The 13,108-nt window shown below is 38.8% G+C and overlaps 1 protein-coding gene across 1 annotated transcript in view; it reads right to left on the bottom strand.

Moving 5' to 3' along the window:
• Positions 1-13,108, bottom strand: part of ptprma (protein tyrosine phosphatase receptor type Ma) — a 164,199-nt gene that overhangs the window by 56,318 nt on the left and 94,773 nt on the right. Inside the window, exons 10-11 of the mRNA XM_030751347.1 lie at positions 11,191-11,392; positions 9,988-10,090 (exon numbers count right to left, since the gene is read on the bottom strand). Of these exons, the coding sequence (XP_030607207.1) occupies positions 9,988-10,090; positions 11,191-11,392 (305 nt within the window). The remainder of the gene's footprint in view (positions 1-9,987; positions 10,091-11,190; positions 11,393-13,108) is intronic.

The following is a 13,108-nucleotide window of genomic DNA, read 5'->3' as shown; positions in this document are numbered from 1 at the left end:
CTAATTCCTTCATTATTATACTCTTCAGTGCCAACACAGTGCAGAGCAGCTACCTAAACTCTGCTCCCAGTGAGGTCGATTATCTCGTCAATAGTTTTACATCCTCACTGCGTACGACTTTGGATACTGTGGCTCCTCTGAAAAGGAAAGCCTCAAATCAGAAGTGCCTGATTCCGTGGTATAATTCGCAAACGCACAGCTTAAAGCAGATAACCCGAAAGCTGGAGAGGGAATGGCGTCTCACTAAATTAGAAGATGCTCATTTAGCCTGGAAAAAGAGTTTGTTGCGCTATAAAAAAAACCCTCCGTAAAGCTAGGACATCTTACTATTCATCATTAATTGAAGAAAATAAGAACCCCAGGTTTCTTTTCAGCACTGTAGCCAGGCTGACAAAGAGTCAAAGCTCTGTAGAGCCGAGTATTCCTTTCACTTTAACTAGTAGTGACTTCATGGATTTCTTTACAAATAAAATTTTAGACATTAGAGAAAAAATTATTCATCACCATCTCAAAGATTATTCTTCATGTTTGGCTGCTTTCAGCACTGCTGGTATTTGTTTAGACTCTTTTGCTCCAGTTGATCTTTCTGAGTTAACTTCAATAGTTACTTCCTCCAAACCAGCAACATGTTTATTAGATCCCATCCTAGATCCTACTAGACTGTTCAAAGAAGTCTTTCCAATTATTGATGCTTCTATCTTTAAAATGATTGATCTGTCCTTATTAGTTGGCTATATACCACAGGCCTTCAAGGTGGCTGTAACTAAACCTCTACTTAAAAAGCCATCACTTGACCCAGCTGTCTTAGCTAATTATAGGCCAATCTCCAACCTTCCTTTTCTCTCAAAGATTCTTGAAAGAGTAGTTGTAAAACAGCTAACTGATCATCTGCAGAGGAACGGTTTATTTGAAGAGTTTCAGTCAGGTTTCAGAATTCATCACAGTACAGAAACAGCATTAGTGAAGGTTACAAATGATCTTCTTAGAGCCTCTGACAGTGGACTCATCTCTGTTCTTGTCCTGTTGGACCTCAGTGCAGCTTTTGATACTGTTGACCATAACATTTTATTACAGAGATTAGAGCTTGCTATAGGTATTAAAGGTACTGCACTGCAGTGGTTTGAATCATATTTATCTCATAGACTCCAATTTGTTCATGTAAATGGGGAGTCTTCTTCACACACTAAGGTTAATTATGGAGTTCCACAGGGTTCTGTGCTAGGACCAATTTTATTTACATTATACATGCTTCCCTTAGGCAGTATTATTAGAAAGCATTGCATCAATTTTCATTGTTATGCCGATGATACTCAGCTTTACCTATCAATGAAGATAGATGACGCACATCATTTAGTTAAACTGCAGGAATGTCTTAAAGACATTAAGGCCTGGATGACCTCTAATTTCCTGCTTCTAAATTCAGATAAAACTGAAATTCTTGTAAATCTTAGAAACATGGTGTCAAACCAGATACTTACTCTGGATGGCATTACTTTGGCCTCCAGTAACACTGTGAGAAATCTTGGAGTCATTTTTGACCAGGATATGTCCTTCAATGCACATATTAAACAAATATGTAGGACCGCTTTTTTGCATTTGCGCAATATTTCTAAAATTAGAAACATCCTTTCTCAGAGTGATGCTGAAAAGCTAATTCATGCATTTATTACTTCTAGGGTGGACTATTGTAATTCATTATTATCAGGCTGTCCTAAAAGCTCCCTGAAAAGCCTTCAGCTGATCCAAAATGCTGCAGCTAGAGTACTGACAGGGACTAGAAAGAGAGCATATTTCTCCCATATTGGCTTCTCTTCATTGGCTCCCTGTTAAATCTAGAATAGAATTTAAAATCCTTCTCCTCACCTACAAGGTCTTGAATAATCAAGCCCCATCTTATCTAAAAGACCTCATAGTCCCATATAACCCCCACAGAGCACTTTGCTCTCAGACTGCTGGCTTTCTTGTGGTTCCTAGGATACTTAAGAGTAGAATGGGAGGCAGAGCCTTCAGCTTTCAGGCGCCTCTTCTGTGGAACCAGCTTCCAGCTTGGATTCGGGAGACAGACACCCTCTCTATTTTTAAGATTAGGCTTAAAACTTTCCTTTTTGATCAAGCTTATAGTTAGGGCTGGATCAGGTGACCCTGAACCATCTCTTAGTTATGCTGCTATAGGCCTAGGCTGCTGGGGGGGTTCCCACAATAGACTGTTTCTTTTCATTCACCTTATTTACTTTGTTTATACTCCACTCTGCATTTAATCATTAATTGTTATTAATCTCTGGCTCTCTTCCACAGCATGTCTTTTCTCTCCCCTCAGCTCAACCGGTCGCGGCAGATGACTGCCCCTCCCTGAGCCTGGTTCTGCTAGAGGTTTCTTCCTGTTAAAAGGGAGTTTTTCCTTCCCACTGTCGCCAAGTGCTTGCTCATAGGGAGTCGTTTTTAACTGTTGGGTTTTCTCTGTATTATTGTAGGGTCTTTACCCGCAATACAAAGTGCCTTGAGGCAACTGTTTGTTGTGATTTGGCGCTATATAAATAAAATTGAATTGATCAGTTATCCTAGGTTAGCAGGAAAAGTGACACTGTTTTACGTAAGTGAACCTGTTATGCAGCTTTATTTGATTCAGAGAACTGGACTTCCTAGGCATTTTGGTGGTGTTGGTGCCTTTTAGAACACTTGTAATGCAATCACCTGAAATTATATGGCTTGCTGTCTGATTAACATATGTGTTGCCATCTAATTAGCAGGTATCTTTGTGCAAGGTACCCTAGTCTTTGGCCAACCAAGCATGAGCTTCCTGTACAATACACCAAATAAACTGATAATGGATTAAATGATCAGAATTTGAGATCAGAAAATAATAAAGAAATATGCCTAATATGCTTTTTAAAAAGCGTTTCTAACTGTAGCTTGCATACAACCATTTCAGATCATTCTGAAGCCTTCATAACCATCTCAACATTCTTATTCAAGTTATCTATTCAGCTGCACTTATATTTTGTATGCACTTGTCATACAAAACATCAATGGTTAGAGCCTAGCAGGATGTAAAGCTTTGGTGACCCTGAACATTTTCCTTCAGCCTACATTATTACAACAAGTGGAAAGATATCTTTTGGAGAAAAAAAAATACATCTGCACTGTTGTGGTTGTACTCCTAAGCTGTGCAGTTGCAGTACAAACAGCCCTGGAGATGATCAATTGTTCCCCGCGGTTGGTACTGGATGATTAAGTATCCCCTTGTGTGTACAGCATGTGCTCTTTAACCCTATAGTTTATCATAAGATGCTTGCTGTGTCATTAGAAAATCCCCCTCTGCTCTTAGTGGGTGTGTCCCAATTCCTTGGAGCTCTCCTATTTAGCAGTGGGTTGGGAGGTGATGAAATATTTAATCCTGCTGAGAGGCTGCAGGAGAAATCAGGCTTTAATTACTGTCCCCTATTGAGAGCAGAGGTCAAAGGGCAGGTGGAGACGGTGCATGGGAGCCACTTAAGTAGCTGCAGAACAGCAGAGAAATAAGTGATTAGGCTTCATGGAAGTCTCAGCCAGAACACTGTAAATTTGATTTGAACTATAATAGTTTTAAATATAATTAATTTAATCATTAATTATATCTGCTGTCACTCATATTACTCATCAGGTAAGATGGGTAAGTATCTGTATTTAAAGATACAATCAATGAAAGACTGCATGTCTGCATATTTCCTTTGGAAAAACAACAACTGGTAAACCTAGTACACATTATGGTCATAGTACATATTTGCTGTAGCATGTACACTGATTCTCAGCTTGCTCGTATTAGTACTTTATATTCCAAATCAATCTGCAGATAGTGAAACAAAAAACCAACACTGGCTCTCCCTGGGTGGCTCCTTATGATATGATGATGCAGCTGTGCTATGACTTAATGACAGGCAGAGTATATATAGAACTGGTTTCCTTTCCTCAGGCAAAATACCAAGTGCCAAAGGCTATGAGGTTCCAAGGGTAAAAACTCTTGTAATGTGGAAATCTAATTCACTGCTTCTTCTCCACAGAATATTTACTGCACTGAAAAACTGAAATCTAGCGCACAATATATTTGCAATTTAATAAAAACAGTTTTGTTCATTTCTGTAACTGATGGAGACCATAAAAAAAAAAAACCCTTTTGCTGGTTTTACTTGAAGGATTTTTCAGCGGTAAACTGCTTTGTACCAATATTTAAAGTAGCACACTTGCTATACTATTTTCTCCACTCCTCAAATGCAAAACTGATTTACGAGTTTAATGCTGGCAAAATAAAAGCATTCTTCTAAAAAGCTTTTTTCTGTAATTAGTGCATGTTAATATGCCCTTGAGGAGCTGACACCTTGTGACCTCATGCTGAGTTCACAATTTACATTATGAGTCATTTTGACAGACCAGCATCATTTAGTCATTTGCTTGATTTAGTATGACATGAATGAGCAATGAAAAAACAACAAACAACAGATGAACAATGATTGCTCTGGTAGAAAGAACAAAAATCCTTTGTAGCTAATGTCTCTTTTGATATGATACCAAACTGGGGAATTGCAAGAAACTTGCATTCATATTGATGATGGAAGAAGCCTTCAAATCGTTTACTCAAGTATAAGCAGCTACAGTACAATACATGAATACTCAATTACAAGTTAGAGACAGTCTATTTTATGTATACCCGAGTTACAATATTATAATTTGATCATGAATGATTTATCAGTAAGTCAATATTTAGTGATGTGTCCACTTTGTACTTAGTCACCTAAAATCTCAAAGTGATAGGAACAAAAGTACAAGTACTCTGCCAGTGTTGCAATATTAGAATATAAACTTACAGTACTGTGCAAAAGTTTTAAACCACCATTTCTTGATATTTTGCTAGGAAAATGGAAAAAGGTGCAGCGATTTATTGAAACATGCACAAACATACATAGAAACACAGAATATAAGGCAAAAAAGAGTTTGTACAATTCTAACAAGTTTGAAAGTCATATTTAATATGACTACCTGTATTCTTCAAAACAGCCTGAATTTTCTTAGACAAGCTTTCTTGTAATTTCTTTAAATAGTCTTCAGGAATCGTTCTCCAGGTTTCTTGAGGGTTAGTCAAAGCTCTTTGTTTGTTGGCTGCTTTTTGTTCTGTTCAGTCAAGATGATCCTGCATTGTTTCAATAATGTCGAGGTCCAGGGAGGCCACTGTGTTTTTCTAATCTATGCTTTTAATGCATTGGCAGTGTGTTTGGGATCATCGCCATGCTGAAAATGGAGGCTGCTGCCAATTAGATGCTTTCCAGATGCTATTACACAGTGGATTCATGATTCCATCAATTTTGACAAGATCCCCCAACACCACTGGCTGAAATGCAGCCCCAAACCATGACAGAGCCTCCACCGTGTTTGACAGATGGCCACAGGTACTCATTGTTGGACCTCACCACTCTCTTCCACTTGTCCAGTTTGCTCTTGTTTTTCTTTTTTTAGGACACACTGCATACCATGCCAAAATATGTCCGGTTAATAGCTCTTTGAGAATCACCTTGTTTGTGCAAAAATACTATTTTATGCCCATCAAAGTGTGTCATCTTTGGTATTTTTTTCTAGATTTAACTAAAGAAATGGGAATAAATTACACTATATTGCCAAAAGTATTTGCTTATCTGCCTTCACACCCATATGAACTTGAGTGAAATCCCATTATTAATCTATAGGGTGTAATATGATGTCAGCCCACCCTTTGCAGCTATAACAGCCTCAACTCTTTTGGGAAGGCTTTCCACAACGTGCACACAAGGAGCAAACCATTCTTTCACAAAGGTTTGTAGAAGCAGGTCTGCATGCCTAGGTGCTTAGTTTTGGCTAATGACATAACTATTGCTTAAGATCACTTAAAAAAATACACAAAAATCTGGATCCTTGGAAAGAAAATATAAAGAAATGTGGGGTGCCTCAAGACTTTTGCACAGTACTGTAGTTTAAAGCCTGACCTTTGACTTTTTGGCCAGATTTCAAATCGCTTTATTCTGATGGACCTAATTAGCTGACCTTCAACTCAAAGCTTAGAATGGTAGCGATGGATCGCCTGACAACTCAAATGTGTTCAATACAAGTGTAATTGTGCGTAATGCCAAAACTGCTGAAATCTACTCTTCAGCAGAAGATGGAAAGCCAAGCAGAGAAGGAAGGCTAAAGGGAGAAGTTGTACCAGAAGAATGGTATAAGCTGTTAAAAGTGGTCTGCCAGAGGGGCCGGCATGGCAGACCTGTATTCTTGGTGTAGCACTGCAACCTGAGCTGACACCAATTAGGCCTCCTCCAGCCTTGCTGTCCGATAGATTTCAGCTCTGTCGCCATGTGACGCCAACCAATTATGGCGGAGTGACTCGGAATCGACTGGATTGTGACCTGAAACTCTGATTTATTTTTCATGTGGGCTGATAAAGGGAGAACTCTGGGCTGTTTGAGTAGTTGAGGGAACGGGGTATGGGGAGCATTTCAATCACTGTCTCTCTCACTCTAATGCTAATCGGCTGGCTCTACAGTACACGTCTGATTTAAGAGTGGTTGTAAGTAACACACTTCTCCTGACCCAGCATCCTTCCTCTGTACCCCCCTGTCTTCTTACTTTTTATATTTCCCTGGTGTCCATAAAGCTATAAAGCAAACAAATTAGAAAGTGCCATAGATTACGTTTGCCATTAAATTGTAAAAAGCGCTGAGTTGTGTCGTGTTTAGGCACAGCTATTAGTGTTTGCACTGCTGTGATCAAAGAAAGTTAGTGCTTATTTTAGTACTGCAGAAAATCCTTTAACTGATTTCAGGCCATGGTAAAATAAAGAAAATCTGATGCTACAGGGTAGAAACTACATAGGAACCCTCCCTACTTTAACATGCAACTGAAAGTGGTATATATTATACATTTTTCCTGTTTACGTATATGCATGTGAGCTTGCTCAAGGCAAAGGTTATGGCAGAGAGAGAGAATGACTGATTTAGTGGTGTGAATGATAAGGAAAGCATTTCAAATCACTTATTTCTGCAGAAACATGTAAACATCTATTTGATGTTACGGAGTGAGGGGGCGTATTCTGGCCCTAACGAGGGGCTATTGCAAACATTAGTTTAACACGACATGACTGATAGACAGTTCGCTAATCCTCTTAAAGAAACAGTGTCCCCTCTGGTAAAAATTGTTCCCGGCTACGCGTGTCATCCCCAGAGATTAGAAGCAAATTCCAAGTTGGAAATGTTATACCGATTAGCAATTACACAAATGAAAAATTGACTGCCTCCCTCAGCAGTGACAACGTCTGCCCAGATCTATCTAAAATATGATTTGTCTTCAGCGTGACTGCAGGATGCTGAAGTGAAATGGACATGTCGTCTGTTATGCCTTCCTTTTTAACCTATCATGTGATCTTCCAGCGTACTGCCCTTCCTGTATTACAGCAAAACATCTGCTGTAGGAAACTCAAATGTCTGGAGCTCTATTACCTCCTAAACTCAATCAGCATGCAAGATTGCGTTATCAAATCAAGCTTCATGCTGCTCTGCTCTATACTGCTGTGGATCAGTGTTCTCCCTTGTCAAATTCTTATTTCACAGGGGCTTTAAAACTGATTTCATAAAGTGTTCAATTTCAAAATGAGCTACCCACTACTCTAGAAAAGATGGCTACTCTCGCAACATGAGTGGTAGCACAAAAATAAGTAACTATGGTGTGAAATTTAAGTCCTTGATTAACAGAATCTCTCAGACTGGCTGGATCTGCCAAGTTTTTAAAGTTTTTTGACTTCAGGCACTTTCTCCAGGTCCTTGGGCATATTTTCAGCTTTCTATGAACCTTAACTTTAAAAATCACATCTTATTCATCTCACCCCTCCAACCCAAAAGAGATTAGAGATGTTATTTTTTTTGCGCCTGGGAGATTCATATGAGTACATTTATCATTACTGTCCAGACAGCAGATCCCAACAGCCTGCCTAACTCAACTCTGAATGGAAGCTACTTTAAAGTCACCTTAAATTATCAAAGGCATCATGTGTGACTTGAGCTGGGAGGGGGTGGGGTGGGTGGGAAACGCCTTCAAATGCCTGCTAGTATCTTGTCTTGGACCAGCATCATAATCTCCCCTGTTTGCTCACCTCCACCATCTCTTTTCTTTTGCCTTTCTTATTTATCAAGACACTGGATGCACACGTGAAGGCGGTACAGGCAGTACGCTGGCCTTTAGGTCCTCTGAGATTAAAGAGAAGTGAGAAAGTGGGAAAAGAAGCGTGTACCTGAAAACCTCTAAAGTTTAGACATGAAGAGGCTTTGCTGTGATCAAAGGATCCCTCAATTAGTTCTGAGGTGTATTTGTACCATGTACTGAACTCCGCTGATGAATTTTTTTAATGGATTGTCTTGAGACTCATTAAACATATATAATCCTTAACTAAATGTCTGTATCAAAACACATTATTTTCTCTGCATTTAATAATTAACAAGCACTGAATGTGCACGTTTTAAAGCATTACTGCACAGTCGTGGCTCAGCTCAGAACAGAATGGGTTTCAAACTAAAGTCTGTATCTCCAAAGGCCAATCCATTTCATCATTTCCTGAGGTGTGCATGCCTTCCAACGGGAAACAAAAGGGGAGTCCAGCATTCTAATGAATGGAAACTGCAATTCACAACACACTGTTAATTATAATTAGGGGTTTGTAATTACTCGGCTGAAAGAATGGCAGCCTGCATAAGGCCTTCTGAAGTGTACCTTCGAGAAAATTAAAAACCGATCATTCTGTCTTTCTTGCTCAGGCCTCTCTGTTTGGCACTGGGGCATTAATCTGGGCAGCTGCACATACGGCAAACATGAGCTGACAAGCCTGACTAAAGATCTCCTGGCTGTAATCTTTAAAGGAATCAGATGAGTAGATAGTGTAAAATTGAGTTTTACAGCAAACCCAAGTGTTCATTCCCACTCACTCTCAGTCCTGGTGGCTGGAATCACAACACATCATTGGCCAAGAATATAAATAAGTGTTATAAACTTATATAAAAATGTACCTTTAAAAAAAAAAAAAATTGGAATCCATATACAACATGTTTCTAAAGGGTGTAATGTTAGTATGTGGATCCAATGGGCAATCCCAAACCTTTTCCTCTTCTTACAGCTCCTGCCCTGGCTTCCAGCTGCTCAGTTGTGTTTGATGTACTGCCTGGCAAAGCAACTTAGCTGGGAATTGCTAGTCAGATGTTTTATTATTCTGTGCAACCACAACATAGTTGGCCAGTACTAGAAATAGGAAATAGTTCAGATAGACCAATGCTGCGCCCATCTGTTTAATACAAAGCCACATCCACACGCCTGCAATTCAAAGCTCACTAATTAACAATTAATATCTTGTTCCTACCAGTAGAGAGACTATTTTTTAATTTTGCACTTAGCCAAGCTAATTGCTTGTCCCTGCTTTCAGAGCTAAGGTAAGCCAACACAACCAAAAAAAAAGTACCACTGGAAGAACAAGCAAAATGAACTCTCACCAGAAGCCTGCAGTGGCCTTCATAAATCCTAATGAGGACTCTTTTTTTTTTTTTGCCTAACAATTTGGCATTTAAATAGAACAGCTGTACTGTTTCCCTAATAACAACTAATAAATGCTCCATCAAGCAGGCAAAATTCCTACATTTCCCTGAAAGCCTGTGATGGCTCAGGGTGGGCAGTGTGGTACATAAAACAAATGTAAAGGGAAGAGATCCTGAAGCTAGCCTTGGCTGCACCAGCTTTGTTCTCATCTTCAAAGGCTATGCTTCTTTTTTCACAGGATCAAAATCCACAAACAAACAAACCTCAGATACATACAGTAAGATACTGAATTCCCTGGCAACTTTCCTTCCTTTGATAGCTTTCTGTTGTTGGTGATATTTTAATATGACATGTTTTTTTTTTTTTTTTTTTTTTTTTTTAACTCTGTGCTGGTGCTTTCTTATTGTGAGAGCCTACCTGACGGGGGCACCTCTGCTCTGGGCAGGTTTTAGCAGTACAGTGACTGTGGTGTCTGTCTGGTTCAGAGAGGTCTCCTGGTCATATGCTGGCATGGAGGGAGCTAAGGAGAAAATTGAGGAGAGAAGGGGTTTTACAGCACTGCAGAGCAAAATTTAACTCAGGTCAACATCAAGATTTGGAAATTCAGTCACTAATACAGACGTTAAATGTTTCCTAGTATTTCAAAAGTATTTTCAATTATAACAGCCTAAGAACTGCATTCATAACAGCAGCGATCATGTATGTGAGGTTATGTTACACTTCTGTTACAGTGTTTTAATATTTTTGTTACATTTTATACAGCAGTAATTTTAAACAGACATGTTGTGCTTACTGTCCTTTAATGTCCATAAAGGGACTGGGTTTTGGAAATGAGCTTAGCCTATATACATATGTGTGCATTACATCAGACGCTGCCTTTGCAACTGTCAGCATTTCATTTCTTCCTTTACTTAAAAATAAACTACAAAGGTAAATTAACTCGCAAATTGAAGCATTAAAAAAAAATAAAGTAAAATGAAAAAAATAAATCAGTTTTGGAAAATTGGAAAGGGGAATGACTACATAAATTAATATGAGTCTAAGCAGATGAGGGCAAAATCAAGATAATTTCAGCTTGACGAATTCAAACTGAAACATTGATCAATGTTAAATTGTCTTAAATTATTAATGCATACATTTGAATGCATTTAATGGCATAAAAATTGTTTTTACCTTTACCTTACTTTTAAATACACAGGAAATTAATTTGGTGAAATTTTTCAGCACAGCATGCATGAAGAGGCATTGGTGGATTTATTTAGCCAGAGTAGAATGTCTGCATGATCAGCGTTGCATTTTAATTCAAATACCTATCGCAAATGTCCTAATTCTTGTATTACTTTTTACTTTAGGTTTATTCTTACAATAATGGTTTGCTTACATTAAAAGTAAAATTGTATCACAATCATCATAAAACTATCCCTATATTCAATAAGTTAAACCAGCCAGACAATTTATATGTAACCTGATAGAGTAGAAAGTCATTTTAGCAGTTCAACCTAAGTTTGGTTGAGTTTGCTTTCTCACACTTTGACATAAGACCTCTAGAAGCAGTAAGTGGTGCACAACTCATTTGGCATCACCCACACTGCAACAGGCCTTGCTGTTGACCCCACTGACCTGAAATCTTGGTGGTGAACTGGGTGATGACCGGGGGACCGTAGCCCTTGGCTGTGCTAGCGCGCAGGGTGAAGGAGTACGTAGAACCCGGGTAGAGGCCTGTGAACATGTGGGTGGTCTCGTTGCCCAGTTTCACTACCTTCCCACTCTGGTTGGAGAGGTCCAGTTCAGGGTCAAAGGAGCTCACTGCCTTGTAGGAGATCTAGGAAGGAAGAAAATTTATATTCTCATCCTGGCCTCTGGTACTCCGTATTCAGCTCTATTTACTAAAAGCAAGATTGATATTCATACCGTGAACACACTGTGTTTTAGGCATTTAAGCGACTCACCAAGCTAAATCATCTGCTCATCCTTACTGTGTTGAGGTTTTGTATCCCACTCGTGTTATCACATTTTTCCAGTCTCTTCCCCTTCTGCAGGGCTAAAATGCCAAGAAGCAATTTTGAACGTCTGATGCTGCGTTTCCTCACTTGCATGACCCTGAGTTACCATCCTATTTAGAAATACCCGTGGTAACTAATGCAATCATTTCACCAAATACAAATAGATGCTGTCTTCCAGCAATGTAACAAAACAAAAATGATTTGAACATGTAATGCAAAAAAAAAAAAAAAAAAAGAAAAGAGGGGGGAAAAAAGACACTGCTCTGTGGAATTTGGATTTAATTCTAAAGCCAGCGCTTCGAGCCATTTTTTGAAGGATCTTGCTTTGTGTGTCTGACTTTATGTCAACAAGGTTTTATGCTTATTTCCAAAATTAGGGAGGTACAAAAGGTCTGTGGAGACGCGCTGTCTCATTATAGGGGTTAGAATTGCCTGTAAAAGCACAGGTACATATTTTTTAAGCCAAAGCTGATGCAAGCTTGCGGTTTCAAGGAGAGAGAAAATACACTTAATGTATTCCTTTCTCCATTAATGAAAGCAGGGCGCTCTGGAGGGAAGCATTAAGGTGAGTGTTTTTGCTAATATCCATTTTGAATAACTGTAAAGTCCCACTTTAAGAAAATGCCTCTGCTTGTAAAGGAAAACCTCCATTATAATTCCAATTAAGGAATACAAAAGGGAGTTTGGAGTGCTGCATAATTTGTGTCCATCAAGTTTTTGAAATGCTTCTAGGCGCTCTCATTTAGTCTTTGTCTCCAAAATGAGTCTGTGATGCCAAATCCTATATCATAACTTTACAGAGAGAGGAATTTGAAATGACTTATCAACACCTGGTACATGTGCAGGTTTTTAAAACCATAACAGAACTGACAGAAAAAAAGAAAAAAAAAAAAAAAAGCAGATTCATTTTGGCCCATTTGACCTGATATATTCAGCTTTTCAGACCACACTGGTTTACATTTGTTTAACAGAAGTAAATGACGGTGTATAAGGACATTTAGAAAACTATCTTCTTCAGCACCTCTGTGAAAAACAGCTAAATAACTATTGAAAAGACAGACCTAAAATCAGTTGAGCATTTTAACTTGTGCAATAATTCAAGTGATTTAAAAAGTTTAAAAAGGTTTTAGCAAAAAACAGTTTAGTATCCTCTGGAAATGCAGTATACTTTTTGTAATAAACAGTGTTGCTATGAATGGCTGATGAAGTGTAATTAAAAGAAAATCTGGTGTATATCTTTCAGTAAATGTTGGCTCGCGTCTGTCAGAAAAGCATTCACGGAGCATGGTCAAAAAGGGGGATGGGGCTGAAAACGCTTTGATATCAAGTCTTGTTAGATATATTTCGCTTTGAGTTCTTTGATAATGTCAAATCAAAGAAAGGTCTTGACTTATAAGAAGCAACTTCTGGAGAACACAGGCAGAATACATTCAGGGTTACTTTTTTTTTTTGAACCAGACTGTAGCGGGATGAGGAGAGACACCTGGAGCGAGCTGGCAGCCTGCTAGGTTTTACTCGTCTGTCACCCCATTTAA

This window comes from Archocentrus centrarchus, chromosome 17, assembly GCF_007364275.1.
Source record: "Archocentrus centrarchus isolate MPI-CPG fArcCen1 chromosome 17, fArcCen1, whole genome shotgun sequence".
Lineage (NCBI taxonomy): Eukaryota > Metazoa > Chordata > Actinopteri > Cichliformes > Cichlidae > Archocentrus > Archocentrus centrarchus.
Note: the sequence above shows the minus strand (reverse complement) of the source record. Positions and strands in the feature narration are given on the sequence as shown.